This window comes from Pelophylax lessonae (genome assembly GCF_965119305.1).
Source record: "Pelophylax lessonae genome assembly, chromosome: 7".
NCBI classification, from domain to species: Eukaryota; Metazoa; Chordata; class Amphibia; order Anura; family Ranidae; genus Pelophylax; species Pelophylax lessonae.
This window is the reverse complement of record NC_138774.1, coordinates 189,012,235-189,027,886: the sequence shown is the minus strand read 5'-3', so window position 1 is coordinate 189,027,886 and position 15,652 is coordinate 189,012,235. Positions and strand designations below refer to the sequence as shown.

Here is a 15,652-nt window from a genome sequence, read left to right as displayed (position 1 = left end):
AAGACACAAGACCGCCCTGCGTTGACTGCAGATATCCTGTTGTTCTGGGAACACAGTGCTGACTGAGTCTTTCTTTCTGCAGGCTGAGAATTCCCAGCACCACCCACTGTCATCTCACTGCAGCATAGCTACCTGCACTCATACTGTAGGCAGTGCTCACCCCTAAATATAAAAAAAAACGATGTAATCACACCTTGGTCCACTCCACATGCAGCCTACAAGTGTTGTTGATCAAAAAGTTGGAGAGCACATAGTGACTGGCAAGGGGTTGCCAGACTTCTGAAAGCCCTTTGTATCTGCCTGACTTTGACATTTTCACAGTTACCTTTGTATCATGCAGAGTATTAGGTGTTCACTGATTGTATTTTCTACGTGGATCTGTTAGTTAATTCAGTTGAACTTGCAAGTGAAAACAAAACAAATATTTTTACTTCTGTGAGGATGATGTCAGGAGCATGATGCTGTTCCTGTTAATCCTGTTCTGCACCAGCGACAGGATCTCTAACTTACCACCTTATGTGTTTCTATCAAGTCACTCTTTGCTAGCTGGGGGAGTAAGATGTTGCTCTCTCTCTCTTTCTCTAGAGATGGTGATTTGCCAGCGTTTTAGGCCAGCAAGGAAGCAATTCCATGAAAGGCAAGTGGAAGCCGCTTCAGGTGATTTTGTGGCTGTGTTAACTTACCAGTAGCAAAATTGCCCTTGTGACATCAGCTTGACAGAACAGGAATTCTGACTTACATACCCAGATAAAAAAGTTTTAAGTGCCTAAATATACCTTCTATAACTGTCCATAGCTTAACTACTCCGCAGTCTCCCAGCCCAGTGTGACCCTTGAGAAAGGATTTATGGCTCCTCTATGGGGTAAAACATTTGACTTCCAACCTTTTGACAGGTTGGTGTGGCTACTATAGAGATTTAGCTTGTCCTAGTGACGTGCAACATTTCCTGTTTGCCCCTCTCTTCACTACATTCTTTGGAGCAGCCACTGGAGATCAATGTGGCAATGTGTCATTGGGATATATGGAGGATGCAAAAAGCTGTGATGGGAGCTTAATGTTGCATCTTAGGCAATGTCGGTGATGATGTCCATTGCTGATCTGCAGGCACACAGTCCCGTGAACGGTGGACCAGTATTAAAAGGCAGGAGGAAGATTAAGAGCTTTGAAGATTATCGCAGGTAATGTGCAAAGCTGTGTGGGTTGCAATTGTTTATTCTATATTGTATATCTTTCTGAAATTTTGACTTAAAGTGGAGTTCCACCCTAAAATGCACCTTTTTGCCATATTCTTCCTCTCTGTCACCTGAAAAATAAATGGAGAATCACACATTTTTTTTCTTTACTTACCTTGTTTTAGAAGAAAATATACTCACCTTACTTCCTCTTCCTCCCTCTCCGGCCGTGGCCCGCGCCGTCACTTCCTGCTTGCATTGATTCCTGGGAGCTGAACGTCATCGCTCCCAGGAATCAATGCGCCTGCACCGGCCCTACTCTTCAGTTCCGGTGCAGGCACATCATTCACTGCTAAACAGCTTCTGGGCATGCCCAGAAGCTGTGCAGGAATGACGTGCCTGCATCGGACATGACGAGCTGGGCCAGTGCAGGGCATTCTGGGACAAAGAGGACACAGAAGAGGGCGCCGAAGAGAACGTGCTGGCTTCAGCTGACCACACCTGAGATGGCAGCGCTGGACAAAACATTTTCAAGGTAAGTATTTCTTCTAAAAGGTAAGTGCGACCTGGGACAGTTCAGAGGCTATCCATTGTGGAATGCACTAGCCCTGACTGTCCCGGGGGTATTTTTATTAAAAAAAACTTTACGAGGGTGGAACTCCGCTTTAATATGTTGATTATATCATTATCTTTATTAGGGTGCATTCATACTTGAAAATACACCTGTCTGTGATCAGCTGCGAGAACGCCCAAGGTGGGGCGGGGGGGGGGGGGGGTTCCCGCAGTTTAGCTGCAGATAGGCAGCCTCCTATTGCTTTTAATGGGGCTGCTTACTCCCAGCTAATCAAGGAAATACATGCTGGGATTCTTGTAGGTGATCTCAGACAGAGTTAATTCGCAAGTGGGAATGGTCCCTTCATCTTGAAGGGCAGTGTCATATAAAAAGCTATATACAGTATGTGTTGTGAAAACATTACATAACGTATTTTACCTGTCAGAAAATGTATAAACTAACCGAGTTATAGCAGACAATGCAACTGCTAAGGGGCCCAGAAGCACAAAGCAAATTAATGAAGGTACCAGTATAATTCGGCAAATACATTTGGATAAAATGAATATAGGACGGCTTTACAGAAAATACTGCAAAAGTGGGCATATTTTTTTTAACTTGCATACGTTTTATTTAGATTTCACATGTTAGTAAAGTAACTCTTCCACTATAGTAACTCTTCTTTTGCATTACAAGTAAATAATGGATTTCAAGCAGAAGCAATGTGCCATCATTGAGTTCTTCATTTAAGAAGGGGGCGCAGGCTGTCCAACATCCACCGAAGGCCACAGAATGTTTCCAGAGATGCCATCATTGACAAGAGTCACCAATGACAAGACATTGCTCTTGTAAATGGTGTCAACTCCATAAACATTCTGTAGCTTTCTGTGAATGTCAACAGCCTGCACCCCTCCTTCATCAAGAACTCAACAGCAGCCCATTGCTTCTGCTTGGAATTAGTGATGAGCCGAACACCCCCCCCCCCCCGTTCAGTTCGCACCAGAACATCTTGGGAAAAAGTTCTAGCGAACATGCAAACTCTATTAAAGTCTATGGTACTCCCCAAAATCCATACCAGACCCTTATCCAAGCAAGCAGCCTGGCTGGCCAGGATGGGGGGGGGGGAGCGAGCACCCCCCCTCCTGAACCATTCCAGGCTGCTTGCCCTCAACATGGGGAGTGTGCCGTATCCCCATGTTGATGGGGACAAGGGTCTCTTCCCATCAACTCTGGGCTGTGGTTGAAGGGGTCTGCGGGTGGGGGGGCTTATCGGAATCTGTAAGCCCCCTTTAACAAGGGGGCCCCCAGATCCTGCCCCACCCATGTGAATGAATATCGGGTACATCGTACCACTACCCATTCACCAAAAAAAGGTGTACAAAAAAATTGACAACAGCCAGTTTTTGACAAGTCCTTGATTAAAAAAAAAAATAGTGTCCCCCGATGTAAATCCATCGTCAGTCACTTCGCCTGCGGCCGCACCTGAGAAGAAGAAAAAAAAAAAGCACCCTCCCCATGTTGAGGGCAAAGCGGCCTGGTATGGTTCAGGAGGGGGGCCGCTCGCTCACCCCCCCCCATCCTGGCCAGCCAGGCTGCTTGCTCGGATAAGGGCCTGGTATGAATTTTGGGGGGACCGCACGCTGTTTTTTTTTATTTTGTTGTGGAGTTCCCCTTAAAAATCTGTACCAGACCCAAAGGGCCTGGTATGGATTTTGGGGGCGATTCCACGCCATTTTTTTTTTTTTTAATTCTATCATAGGGTTCCCCTTAACCACTTAAATACAGGGCACTTACACCCCCTTCCTGCCTAGACCAATTTTCAGCTTTCAGTGCTCGAATGGCATTTATGGGAATTCTCGGTCGGCTTGGCATGGAACCGCTCCCTGTTTTTAACATTGGCGTCTATGGGAAATCTTGGTCAGCTTGCCATTGCACTGCTCCCTGTCTTTAACATTGGCGTCTATGCGAAATCTCAGTCAGCTTGATATGGCACTGCTCACAAACTATAAGTGACCGGGACATAAAACTATGGGGAGCACTGAGAGGGGATCCAGGACTACAACATATCTATACATTATAAAAGTGGGGTATGCCTGTTCACTACACTGACTGCACTAAACTAACTCAACTCACTATCCACTAACTACCTGCCTAACCTCTATTATCATACATACACTATACACTGCTGCCGTGTAAGCAGCATCCTTATATAGTGTGGACTTAGCCCCTGAGCCATGATTGGCTAAAGGCAAGCCTGCCTTTGGCCAAACATGCCTCTGACAGGACACTGTGCTGTGATTGGCCAAAGCATACAGGTCATGTGCATGCTTTTGCCAATCATCAGTAATTTATTCACTGCACCAGCGCAGTGCATTATGGGGCGATTGTCGGTGGGCGAACTTCCTGCCGAGCGCCCAGTTTGTTTGTGTGTTCAGCGAACTTGGATTCGACTCGAACTCGAAGCTCATCTTGGAATCTATTATTTGCCAGCAAGGAAAAAGAAGAAAATAGTTACTATAGAGGAAGTGTTTTTCTACCAATGTGTGAAATCTAAATGACCCATGTAAGTTAATAAACAAAGTATGCCCACTTTTGCATTACTTTCAGAACTTTCTTCTAGGTATGCTTGTACACAGTTTTTGAAGGAACTTGGCAGGTAGTTTGTTCCCAAAATCTTGGAGAACTAACCACAGATCTTTTTTGGGATGTAGGCTTCCTCAGATCCTTCTGTCTCTTTATGTATTCCCAGACAGACTTGATGATGTTGATATCAGGGCTTTTTGGGGGCCAAACCATCACTTCCAGGACTCCTTGTTCTTCTTTATGCTGAAGATAGTTCCTAATGACTTTGGCTGTATGTTTAGGGTCATTATCCTGCTGCAGAAAAAAATTGGTGTCAGTCAGACACCTCCCTGAGTCTTCTGCCTTGAGGATTCCATTGATCGGGCAATGTTAAGGACCACAGACACAGTGGTTGGCTGGGGAAACTGAATGCAGCAGGTGATAGATACATCATGCTTACTTCCCTTCAATGTCAGAAGATGTCCAGCAGTGCTATCAGCACAAACTGGTGGAAACCAATGGGACCCCCAGGTACACCTGTCTACTGCCTGGAGAGGGCTGACCAAAAGTGGTCTTCATTGAAGAATTGCCCCAAAAAGCCATACTTCCGACATGGAAACAAGGCTAAGCGACTCATCTATGCACAAAAACTTAGGAACTGGGGTGCATTAAAATGGCAGCAGGTGCTCTGGACTGAAGAGTTAAAATTTGAAATATTTGGCTGTAGCAGGAGGCAGTTTGTTTTCTGAAGGGCTGGAATGTGGTACAATAATGAGTGTCTGCAGCCAACAATGAATCATGGTGGGGGTTCCTTGCAAGTTTGGGGCTGCATTTTTCCACGTGGAGTTGGACATTTGGTCAGGGTCAATAGTGTCCTCATTGCTGAGAAATTCAGGCAGATACTTATCGATTGTGCCATACCATCAAGGAGAAGTGGGATTGCCCCCAAATTTATTCTGCAGCAGGACAACAACCCCAAACATACAGCCAATGTCATTAAGAACTATTTTCAGTGTAAAGTCCTATTAGTCTGCAATTAGGCCTGGAGATACCAGTGTTGTTCCTGGCAAACAGCTGAATACACAGTTGAAATTAAAGTAGCACTAAACAACATCCTTATTCTCCAAATTTAATCCACACACATTCACTACTTAATGGCCCTGTAATCTATTTACTGTGTTTTTCTGCCTCCTTGTTATGTTCTCTGTAAGTACTCAAGCCTCTTCTTTTCCCCCTCACTTTAGTTTGTAAGGAGGAGCTCTCCTTAGTTGTACAGCACTGCACTCTGCATACTACACATTCTAGAGTCCCTAGTCCACGGAGGAGGCTGAGATCAATAGAATATGCTTTTTAAAGTTAGGAATACATGCATGAATATTATTTTTTTTTATCAATATTTTGAATCACTTTAATACAGGTTTACTGTTTTTTGTTTAGTTCTTTAGCAATTCCAGTTATACAAAGACAGCAGTGTAAATATGAGAAAATACAAACCTCAAAGATAACAAATTCCATAGTAGTTACATAGAAGATTCCCAAAGAAACTGATGGGGAGTTTACCGTTTTAACTATGTTCGTGGTTCAGCTTTACTGCTGCCTGGATCATCTTCTTGCTGATTGGGCAAAGGTAATGATGCTGATTTATTGTCCAATGAGCTGGCTGGAAGCAGACACAGGAGGCTGCATTGTTGAACCAATAAATAAATGTGTCACCTGCCAGACTGTACAGCAGCAGACTAAATCACATGACTAACCAAACATAATTTCAAATCCTTTGGCAGTATATTCAATAAACAAATTTCAACTGTGTACAACATATTTAGCTGTTTGCTTGGAGCTAGACGATCTTCCTTATGTTTGAGTAATGCCGTGGGTGGGTAAGAATCTACTTTATTGTGGAAATAAACCCTTTTTTGCTATCTTTTGGTCTGGTGTAACTAGCATTGGGTGCTTTGTTATATCTGTTTGATAAGTGCAAAAAAAACCTGTGGATCTTGTCAGAAACCCACACTGTCCTATGTCTTCTGCATACTTCCTCAGTTATCTAAAAGGCTCCGTTCACATGTCAGCGTATGTAAAAAAAAATCGCGGGACGCAATACGCTCCAAAGAAGCTCTTGTACTTTTTTGGGCGTAATGCGTCCTGCGATTTTTTTTGCGCGATGTTACCGCGATTCGGCAGGCGGAAATCGCGGCAACATCGCTCAGCGTTTGGGGGGCTATTGCAAATCAACGGGCAACGCACAGGCATCCCGCGATTTGCAATAATCTCCGGATCGCGGGCGGAACCGCGGCGGTTCTGCCCGCGATCCATACACTGACATGTGAACGGATCCTAAGAGTCTGTTAAAAACTCCTTGCTATCTTGGGTTATAGAATCAAGCCTAGTGCACACCAATATTTTTTTTTTTTCCGTTCAACCCGGCGGTTGAACACTGGGTTTAAAAAACAGCGTTCTCCCCTGCTGAGCTATTGTGTTCTTGGCCAGTGGCTGGGAGTGCTGATCAGGAGGCAGATGGCTAGGTTGGACCAGCTGCCATACACACAGGCTGAATGTCCCAAATGTCGGGCCGGTTACTATTGAACCGGCCAATGCCGACAGACATTCGGCCTGTGTAAAATAGGCTATAGTTTTTATTTTGTAAAGATCCGAGAGTAGGAGTGGTTGAGTAGCTTAGCAAGAGACACTGAGCAGGGCTGATACCAATCAGTCTGCAAGGATGCAGTGTTTTATCACCCCATAACAGGGCTTAAGAGTAGAGTGCATTTTAGGCAAACCAATCTATATTTTTCTGTACTTGCAGTTGCAGGGTTCTAATAAGCACAAAACACTGGTGAATAGGCTTGTATTGCTGGAGATATACAGTACATGTTTTTTGTTTTTTTGCCCTAATATATGCTTTATTCTTTAAACTAACACCATCTTCTACTGGAATAACCTTTACCTTACCTTACTGAACCTTGTCTCTCAGCAAATGGTTGTAATGTACTTAATGGTGTCCAATAACAAAAATCCTTAATTTTCCTTGTTAGGATTAGGGCCTTGAAAAGCAGAAATTCCAAGCAAAACGAAGAGTGTTATTCATCAGAAAGTGAAACTGACGTGACCCCATAAAGAATGGAGATTCCTAGGGAAAACGACACAGCTGATCATCAGAGATGTGACAATAAGCAGCATTCTGGTTTAGTGAAAACCTTAACCTACAACATTGCTTACAAACTCTAAGCATTCAGCACTGTCAACTGGTTTTACTTTACAGATATGTAGTTGTAGATATATATATAAATAGATAGATAGATAGTGAAATTGATACTTTGTGCCCACCGTTCAGCTCCCTAGGTCAACAAATAGAACATGGACATTTAACAGAAATCTCTTCTCCGGAAAAAGCAATTTCAGCAGTTCACTAATTAGATATAACAGCCCATTACTATCAAGCCAGAGTCTGGATGTCTGGATTCATGTTACAATATTATATAAATTTCCTCCATCTTTTTAAAATAATTATCTGCAGTGCTCAGAGCTGCTGACTGTGCAGCTGGAGAAATTACTATAACTTTCCAATACAGGTGACTGCTCCCCCTGCTGGAGAAATTGTTCCTTACTTCCTGCTTCAATGGCACCCCAACAAATGGGGTATGCTTGGATCAAAGTGATGGAAAATGTCTCTTATGGGGACACAGCAAGTAATAAAGACATGGCTAAGGTTCTAACCCTTGCTCTATCCAGCAAGGTTATAGCGTGACTCCTCCTTTACAGGACTGATCCAGGCAAAAAAGAAAAACAGTTCATGCGGTTATATTAGCCACAGTGTTCTGAACCTGCAATTATATATGTGTGTCTTCTGACACATGCGTAAACTCTGTTTGCCTGCGTATAACACCTAAATGCATGCTTCAGGTAAGGGGAAAAAAAAAAAACATTGAAGTATACCTAAAGCCAAAAACTTTTGAAGGGTTGGATAGAATGGGGAAGTGCTGAAGGCCTGTCAGATATTTGTAGCTGTGTATGTACCCATTGAGGAAATTCACTCTCTGATCATTGTCACCAGGACAGTAAGTGATGGGAAGTCCAACATTTTAAAGTCTTTACCAAAACAGGTATACCACCTCATTGCATGCTTCAGGTACTGGGAAAAAAAAAAACATTGAAGTATACCTAAAGTCCAAAACTTTTTAAGTATTGGATGGAATGGGGAAGTGCTGAACCCCTGTCAGATATTTGTTGTTGTCTATGTACCCACTGAGGAGATTCACTCTCTGATCATTGTCACCGGGACAGAAAGTGATGGGAAGTCCGAAATTTTACAGTCTTTACCAAGACAGGAAGCAAGTGGAAATTTCCCACTGCAGACATCTACCTAAGAGGGGATTTCCATTTACAGTGGGGGATTTCTTCTCATTTCCTGTTGCGTATCTAGAACAGGAAGTGAAGGGAAATCTCTCCAATGGGATGCAGACAGCAATAGGAACTTGACAGGGCCTCAAAACCTTCCCTTCTCTGTAACTTAAATGTATAGATATACTTTATTTTTTATGTGGTCAGTTTACATCACCTGCAAAAATCTGACATTCATTTCTTTTTTTTTTTGGGAATGTCCCATTGGAGATTTGAGAGTAGGGCTTGGTTCACACCTATGCAGTGTGCTTTTGGTTTGTTTTTGCATCTTTGCACATGGGTTTTTGACTCATTTTTTGCATTTTTTTTGGTCAATTTGTTGTCGGGTTGATTGAAAAAATGCAAACCCCAACTTGTGGCAGAAACTCTATACTACATGCTTTTCTGCAGCTTCTTGAAGTCTATTGAACCAAAAATGCACCTATTGCTTTGTAAAAAAAAAGTCCCTTACCCTTTCCAAAAACTCAGCTGCTGAAAAAAGCATAGATGTGAACATGCCCCATTGGAAACTATGGTAAATGAACTGTAGTGCCAGGGCTCAAGTCCTGCGGGAACGTATGGGAATGGCGTTCTGTCACAGGCGGAGTGATACCAAATGTACTCTGCCTGTGACAGGGCATATGAGAGATACAGGAAGCATTGGCTCTGCCGATGAGAGAGGGAGGTAGAGAGAGAGAAAAAGAGAGGGAGGTAGACAGAGAGAGAGAGGGAGAGAGAGAAGGGAAGGAGATGTCGAAGGAGAGAGATGAGAAAGCGAGAGAGATAGGAAGGAAAGAGAGGTAGGAAGAGAGAAAGAGATATATATATATATATATATATATATATATATATATATATATATAGAGCGAGAGAGAGAGAGAGACAGAGAAAGATTGAAATAGTGCGATATAAAGAGAGAGGGAAGGGGGAGAAAAAAAGAACAAGTGAGAGAAGAAAGAAAGAATAGAGAGGGTCAAGAGATAGAGAGATGAGAAAGAGAGACAAAATAAAAAGAGAGACCGAGGAGAAAGAGAGAGAAAGAAACAGGGGGACCAAAAGAGATATGCCTTTAGTGCTATTGAGCAAAATCCATATAGATCTAAATCAAGTCTATTTTGCAAAGAAATATGTGACAGATCCAGGGTTTGAATGATGCTGTGTCCAACTGACACAGTTACATAGTTACATAGTAGTTGAGGTTGAATAAAGACAATAGTCCATCCAGTTCAACCTGTGTAGGCACGCGTGGCCGTAATCATCTCTCATACCCCTTAATGTTCTGATCCTTGAGATGTACGTCCAAGAGTCTTTTGAAAGTAGCCATACTCCCCACAGAAACTACCTCTTGTGGTAGAGAATTACACACTCTTGTAGCCCTAACAGTAAAGAACCCCCTGCGTTGCCTGAGGTCAAAACGCTTTTCCTCTAATCGTTTTCCTCAAAACGCTTTTCCTCTAATTGTTTGTCCTCGCGTCCTCATGCAATCCTTGCGACTGAATAGCTTTTTTCTATGCTGAGATCACCATTGAGGTATTTATAAATTGTTATCATGTCTCCTCTCAGGCGTCTCCAGGGAGAATAAATTAAGCGATTGTCCTTAAGGTCCTCCAATCCCCTAATTAGTTCAGTTGCCCTTCTCTGGACTCTCTCCAGCTCCAACACATCCCTCCTTAGGACTGGCGACCAGAACTGGACAGAATACTTCAGATGCGGTCGGAACAGAGTTTTATAAAGTGGTAGGATTATGGTTTTATCTCTGGAATACATCCCTTTCTTTATGCATGCTAATATTCTGCCGGCTTTGGCAGCTGCCGTTTGACATTGCATGCTATTGCTTAGTCTATCCTCTACCAAGACTCCCAGGTCTTTCTTCATTTTTGATTCCCCCAAAGGTTCCCCCCCCTAAAGTGTATTGTGCTTTTATGTTTTTAGCCCCCAAGTGCAAAACCTTACACTTCTCCACATTAAACCTCATTTGCCATGTCATTTCCCACTCTGTTATTTTGTTCAGGTCATTCTGTAGGATATCTGCCTCATGCTGTGCAGTTATTGCCCTGCCCAATTTTGTGTCATCTGCAAAAACTGATATAGAACTACTGATCCCGTCCTCAATACTGTTTATGAATAAATTGAACAGGGTCGGTCCCAGGACTGAGCCTTGGGGGACCCCACTTACCACCCCAGACCAGTCTGAGTATGCGCTATTTATTACCACCCTTTGGACACCCCCTTTTAGTCAGTTCCATATCCAAGAACAAACCTTTTGGTCGATGCCTGCAGACTTTATTTTACAAATTAAGTGCTTGTGGGGAACTTTGTCAAACGTCTTAGCGAAATCCAGGTGCACCACATCCACTGGTCTCCCCCTATCTAGCTCATAGCTCACCTCCTCATAGAATGTTAAGAGATTTGTTTGACAAGAACGCCCTTTAGTAAACCTGTGCTGATTACTGCTGATGATGTTGTTGTTTTTAGCAAACTCTACAATATAGTCCCTTATCATCCCCTCCAGATGTTTACATACTATCGATGTCAGACTGAGCAGCCTATAATTTCCCGGGACATGCCTTTGCCCTTTTTTGAATATCGGTATCACGTAAGCTTTCCTCCAATCCCCCGGTACATTTCCTGTCATAATACTGTCAGCAAAGTTCAGGAACAGTGGTCTAGATATAGTTTTACTAAGTTCTTTGAGTACTCTCGAATGTACGCCATCCGGGCCTGGTGATTTATTTGTGTTAATTTTATCCAGCCTTTCCCTGATTTCACCCTCTATTAGCCATAACGGCAAGTCCTGTGAATTACTGCTAACCATACAGTCATGGTCAGTGTACCCCTCCTTTTCCTGTGTAAAGACTGAGGAGAAAAAAAGCATTAAGCACAGTTGCCTTTTCAGTGTCACCTGTAACCATCCTCCCCTCATCGTTAATTATGTGTGCAACATGCTCTGCCCTTGTTTTTTTTCTGTTGATATATTTAAAGAATTTCTTAGGGTTCTTTTTACTATTTTCCGCTATTTGTCTCTCAAAGTTGATTTTAGCCATTTTGATTTCGTATTTACTTTTCTTATTTGCTTCCTTGTATTGCTGGAAAGCCGATAATGTGCCCTCTGATTTATATTTCTTGAAGGTCATTTTTTTCCCCTAATACGTTTTTTAACATTACGGTTTAGCCAGCCAGGTTTGGCTTTCTCTTCTAAATGTATTTCCCATAGGAATGCACTGCATGATATATTTCCCATAAATCATGCCAGTACTGCAAATTTGCAACTCAATGTATACGTAACCCACCATAGTACCCACCAGCAGTTCCAGGCAGAAGTACCCACCAGCAGTACCAGTCAGCAATACCCACCACCAGTACCAGTCAGCAGTACCCCCCAGCAGTACCAGCCAGCAGTACCCACTAGCATTTCCAGCCAGCAGTACCCACCAGCAGTACCAGCCAGCAGTATCCAACAGAAGTGTCCACCAGCAGTACCCACCAGTAGTGCCAGCCAGCAGTACTAGCCCTAGAGGACAGTCAGCAGCCATACCCACCTGGGGGACAGCAGCAGCCAGCGATACCTGCGGGAACCCAATTCAATCCACTTAAAAAAGCAGAAGGGGACGGATTCTCTCTGGGCAGATCAGATTGGAGGGCCCATAGAATAGAGCGGTCCGTGTCTGCTCTGCATATGCTGACACGGACCTGTAATCTGATCTGCCTGCTCCGCTCATTGTGGCCCGCGACCGGTTACCGGTCGCTAAAGTGGCCCTCACTCCTCAAAAGGTATATACACACGTACACACACCTTTTTTTTTTTTTTTTTTTTTTTTTAGGTGGGGGGGTGGTAATCTTGGGTGAGTTCCCACACTTTTTTCCCAGGACTTGACCCCTGTCTAGTGCGTTTCACAAAAAGCATTTCAAAACGCATAGGTGGGAATGGAGCCATAGAGGCAAAACCAGTCATGCAACGTGTTGTATTTTACAGTTTAATGGTGTTGGCTGATTTTTTTTTTTTTTTTTCAATGTTTTTCTTTCAAGGCCATAAATATTTTTTGCATAAAACACACATCAAGTCATTCTAAAAATGCACACCGCAAAAGTGTCTTTCAACAGCACGTGCTAAAACCTGCCTAGAGAGTGGACATTGGCTCACCAAAAAAAGCAGGAGGCTAAGATGTACTGGATGTCTTTAATACCTAGACTGCATATGAATATTATTAAACTTTTAAAACAAATCAGTAAATGTCAGCTGTAGAAGCAGCATGGATAACTGATCTTTCCATAAAATAAGGTAAACTATTACTTGTCATGCAGAGTAGACGATAGGCAATTTTACTTGTTCTCATTTTAATTTTTAACCAGTGTGGTAATAAAAAGACAATATGGAACAATACAGACGTGTATTGGAAGGTACCGATGAAACAGTGTTATGTGATTATCTTAAAGAGTCTGTTTAAACAAAAATTCAGTTTTTGGTAAATGCAGGAACATTAAACTTAAGTAGGGATTCTCAACTCGAAAAAATACCTTCTATTGCACTCAGCCTCCTCCAAATCCCCAGATTCCTTTCATTTTTTTTTTTTTTTTCATTTTTTTTTTTTTGCTGCTGTGGTCCCACTTCCTATTAGAGGGTGGCTACATTATTTTTATTTTTTTATTTCAGGTACTTATATTTCACTGTCAATTTACGTAGCGCTTTACATATACATTGTACATTCACATCAGTCCCTGCCCTCAAGGAGCTTACATTCAATCTCCCTGGTCCCTCTGTATTTAGGAATTTAGAGACCCTCTCTTGCTCTCTCCTCTGATTAGGGACTATGGAATTTGTAGTGTGCATAAAGCAGTGCACTGCTCACTTCAAACAAACAGAAGTGAGCGGGAAAAATAGAGGTGTAGGAGCTCATTAACAATGTTGTTACAAGGAGGCAGAAAAACACCATAAGAAATTATTTATTGAAAAATAGATTTCAGGACTATTAGGTAGTGCAAGTGTGTAGATTATATTAAGAGATTAAGGCCCTTTTCACATGTCTGATCCAATCAGGTCCACCTTCTAGTTTTTTAGGTGGATCTGATGAGATGGTCCATGTAACTTTATGTTCGTTTACACCTGCCTACCTCAAATCTGATCCAGTCCTCTAGAAAAAAAAAAAAACACGGAAGGAGATCCATTACCCTTTGTTTAGGCAGATCGGATTGGAGGGCAGTTAGGTCTAAACAGACAGCTGATCTGTTTACACCCAACCTCCCATACAGCAGAGCGTGCTCTGTCCATGCCCGCGCTTTGCATAAATCAGCAGACAGATCCTCTGCTGAGCAAAGCAGATTCTGCCCCGTGTGAAACCAGCTTAAGAGTAGCTTTGAACCAGTCATTGGTTTCCCACATCCCAAGGGATGGCAATGAGAACGCCGCTGACTTCCCATCTCTGCTTACTATTAGCCATTTATAAGAGGTTTTACTCTCGCTGTTGGATTTCGCATGTATTCATTAACATTATAGACTGCAGCAGAAGGTAAATTCAGTGGTTTGAGGGAGCAGAGCTGGGAACTCAAACCCTTAAAGTGGAACTAAAGATACAAATACTTACCTCAGTTTTAATGGTCCAATGCTTGCGAGGTCCCTCTACAGCATTTTATACCTGGGTTCTTCCGGTTGCTGGTCTTTGGCCGCTTTGACAGGCCAGCGTGGGATGGCATCACACGCAGAAGTGCAGTGATCCTGGCACACTCCCAGTGTGCTGAAATGTAAACTGAGCTGTGCATGCATTCTGCAAATGATAGCCGAGAGTCAGGTAAGTTGACTTTATTGCAGAAGGGATCTTGCATGTCTCTGTGCAATAAAAAGCCCACCTGTTCGCGATTTTGTATTCTATGCATTTAGGGCCAGTTCACACTGGAATTTACATGGGCTGCCAAACATGCTGGAATATGGAAAAAGTAGTGCAAGCCCTACTTTTTCAGATTGCACCCACCAAACCACATGGTACTGTAATACTAAGCAGTTTGTTGGCTTTAAACCTGCAGCCTTGGCAAGATGCATTTGGGATACCATTAACAATTGTTTGGCACCTGCGTGCATCTTGTAAGGGTTGCGCATTTTTGTGCGGTGTGCGCATTTCCCACATCGCATTCCGAAGTGAACAGGCCCTTAGTTCTGTTTTAAGAGGAAGATAGAGCCAAATTTCATCTGAGACTGAAATATTAGTTGTTATGTAGACTGACTCGTTCAGCTAGCAGCTTTACAAGGTCTATCAGACCTAAAAATGTTTGTAATTTCATGGAAAAATGTGTTCATATTTTTATAGACTTATTTTTTTTAAAAAAGAAAAAAAAATCTTTATCTATTAAACTCACTTATTGATGCAGTTATTGTTGATGTGGTTTATTTATAATTTGCATAATGCTGGATCACTTTTAAATTAGAAGTGTCTTTCTTTTTTTTTTCCTTTTTTAAGATGAATGATAAATGAGTAATCACATAATATGTTCCCTTCCTTTACATCCTCCAGCAGCCACAGAATAAGGGGAGAGATACTCCTGAATGATTATCATGAATGAGCACTATCAAACCAATATAATACAGCATAATACTTTTGTCCTGTGAAACCAATTTTGTGAGAGTGCCCTCTGCAGACTGTAAACTTTTAGTTAAAGGATAAGTAAACCTATGAATAAAAATGTAATGTGTTGCAGTTTAAGAGTCCTTAAATATGCTGGCTTTGTTAGTTTTCAGGCTAAAAACATTTTCAGCGAGTACAGAAAAATATCTGTTACCCTTGCCAAGTGTCCTTGTCACCTCCTGTGAGCTGAACTGGAAGCTCAAACATGATATCATCTTTTTGTAAATGACTAATTCCATCACCCCTCATGTAATGGAGGTGAAAATATGTTTGAAGTCCATCCTATGTGACAACCTTGTCTCACCTCCATAGATACAGTGGAGGAGTGAGTGTAACCACCCAGGTACAGGAAGAGTGTTATTTGCATGATTAGCAAGTGA

General features: G+C 42.5%; 1 protein-coding gene across 1 annotated transcript in view; it reads left to right on the top strand.

Moving 5' to 3' along the window:
- CARD9 (caspase recruitment domain family member 9) overlaps positions 1 to 7,528 on the top strand; it is a 104,012-nt gene extending 96,484 nt beyond the window's left edge. Inside the window, exons 13-14 of the mRNA XM_082264405.1 lie at positions 1,105 to 1,178; positions 7,317 to 7,528. Of these exons, the coding sequence (XP_082120531.1) occupies positions 1,105 to 1,178; positions 7,317 to 7,398 (156 nt within the window). The 3' untranslated portion in view covers positions 7,399 to 7,528. The remainder of the gene's footprint in view (positions 1 to 1,104; positions 1,179 to 7,316) is intronic.
- Positions 7,529 to 15,652: the final 8,124 nt, after the last annotated feature.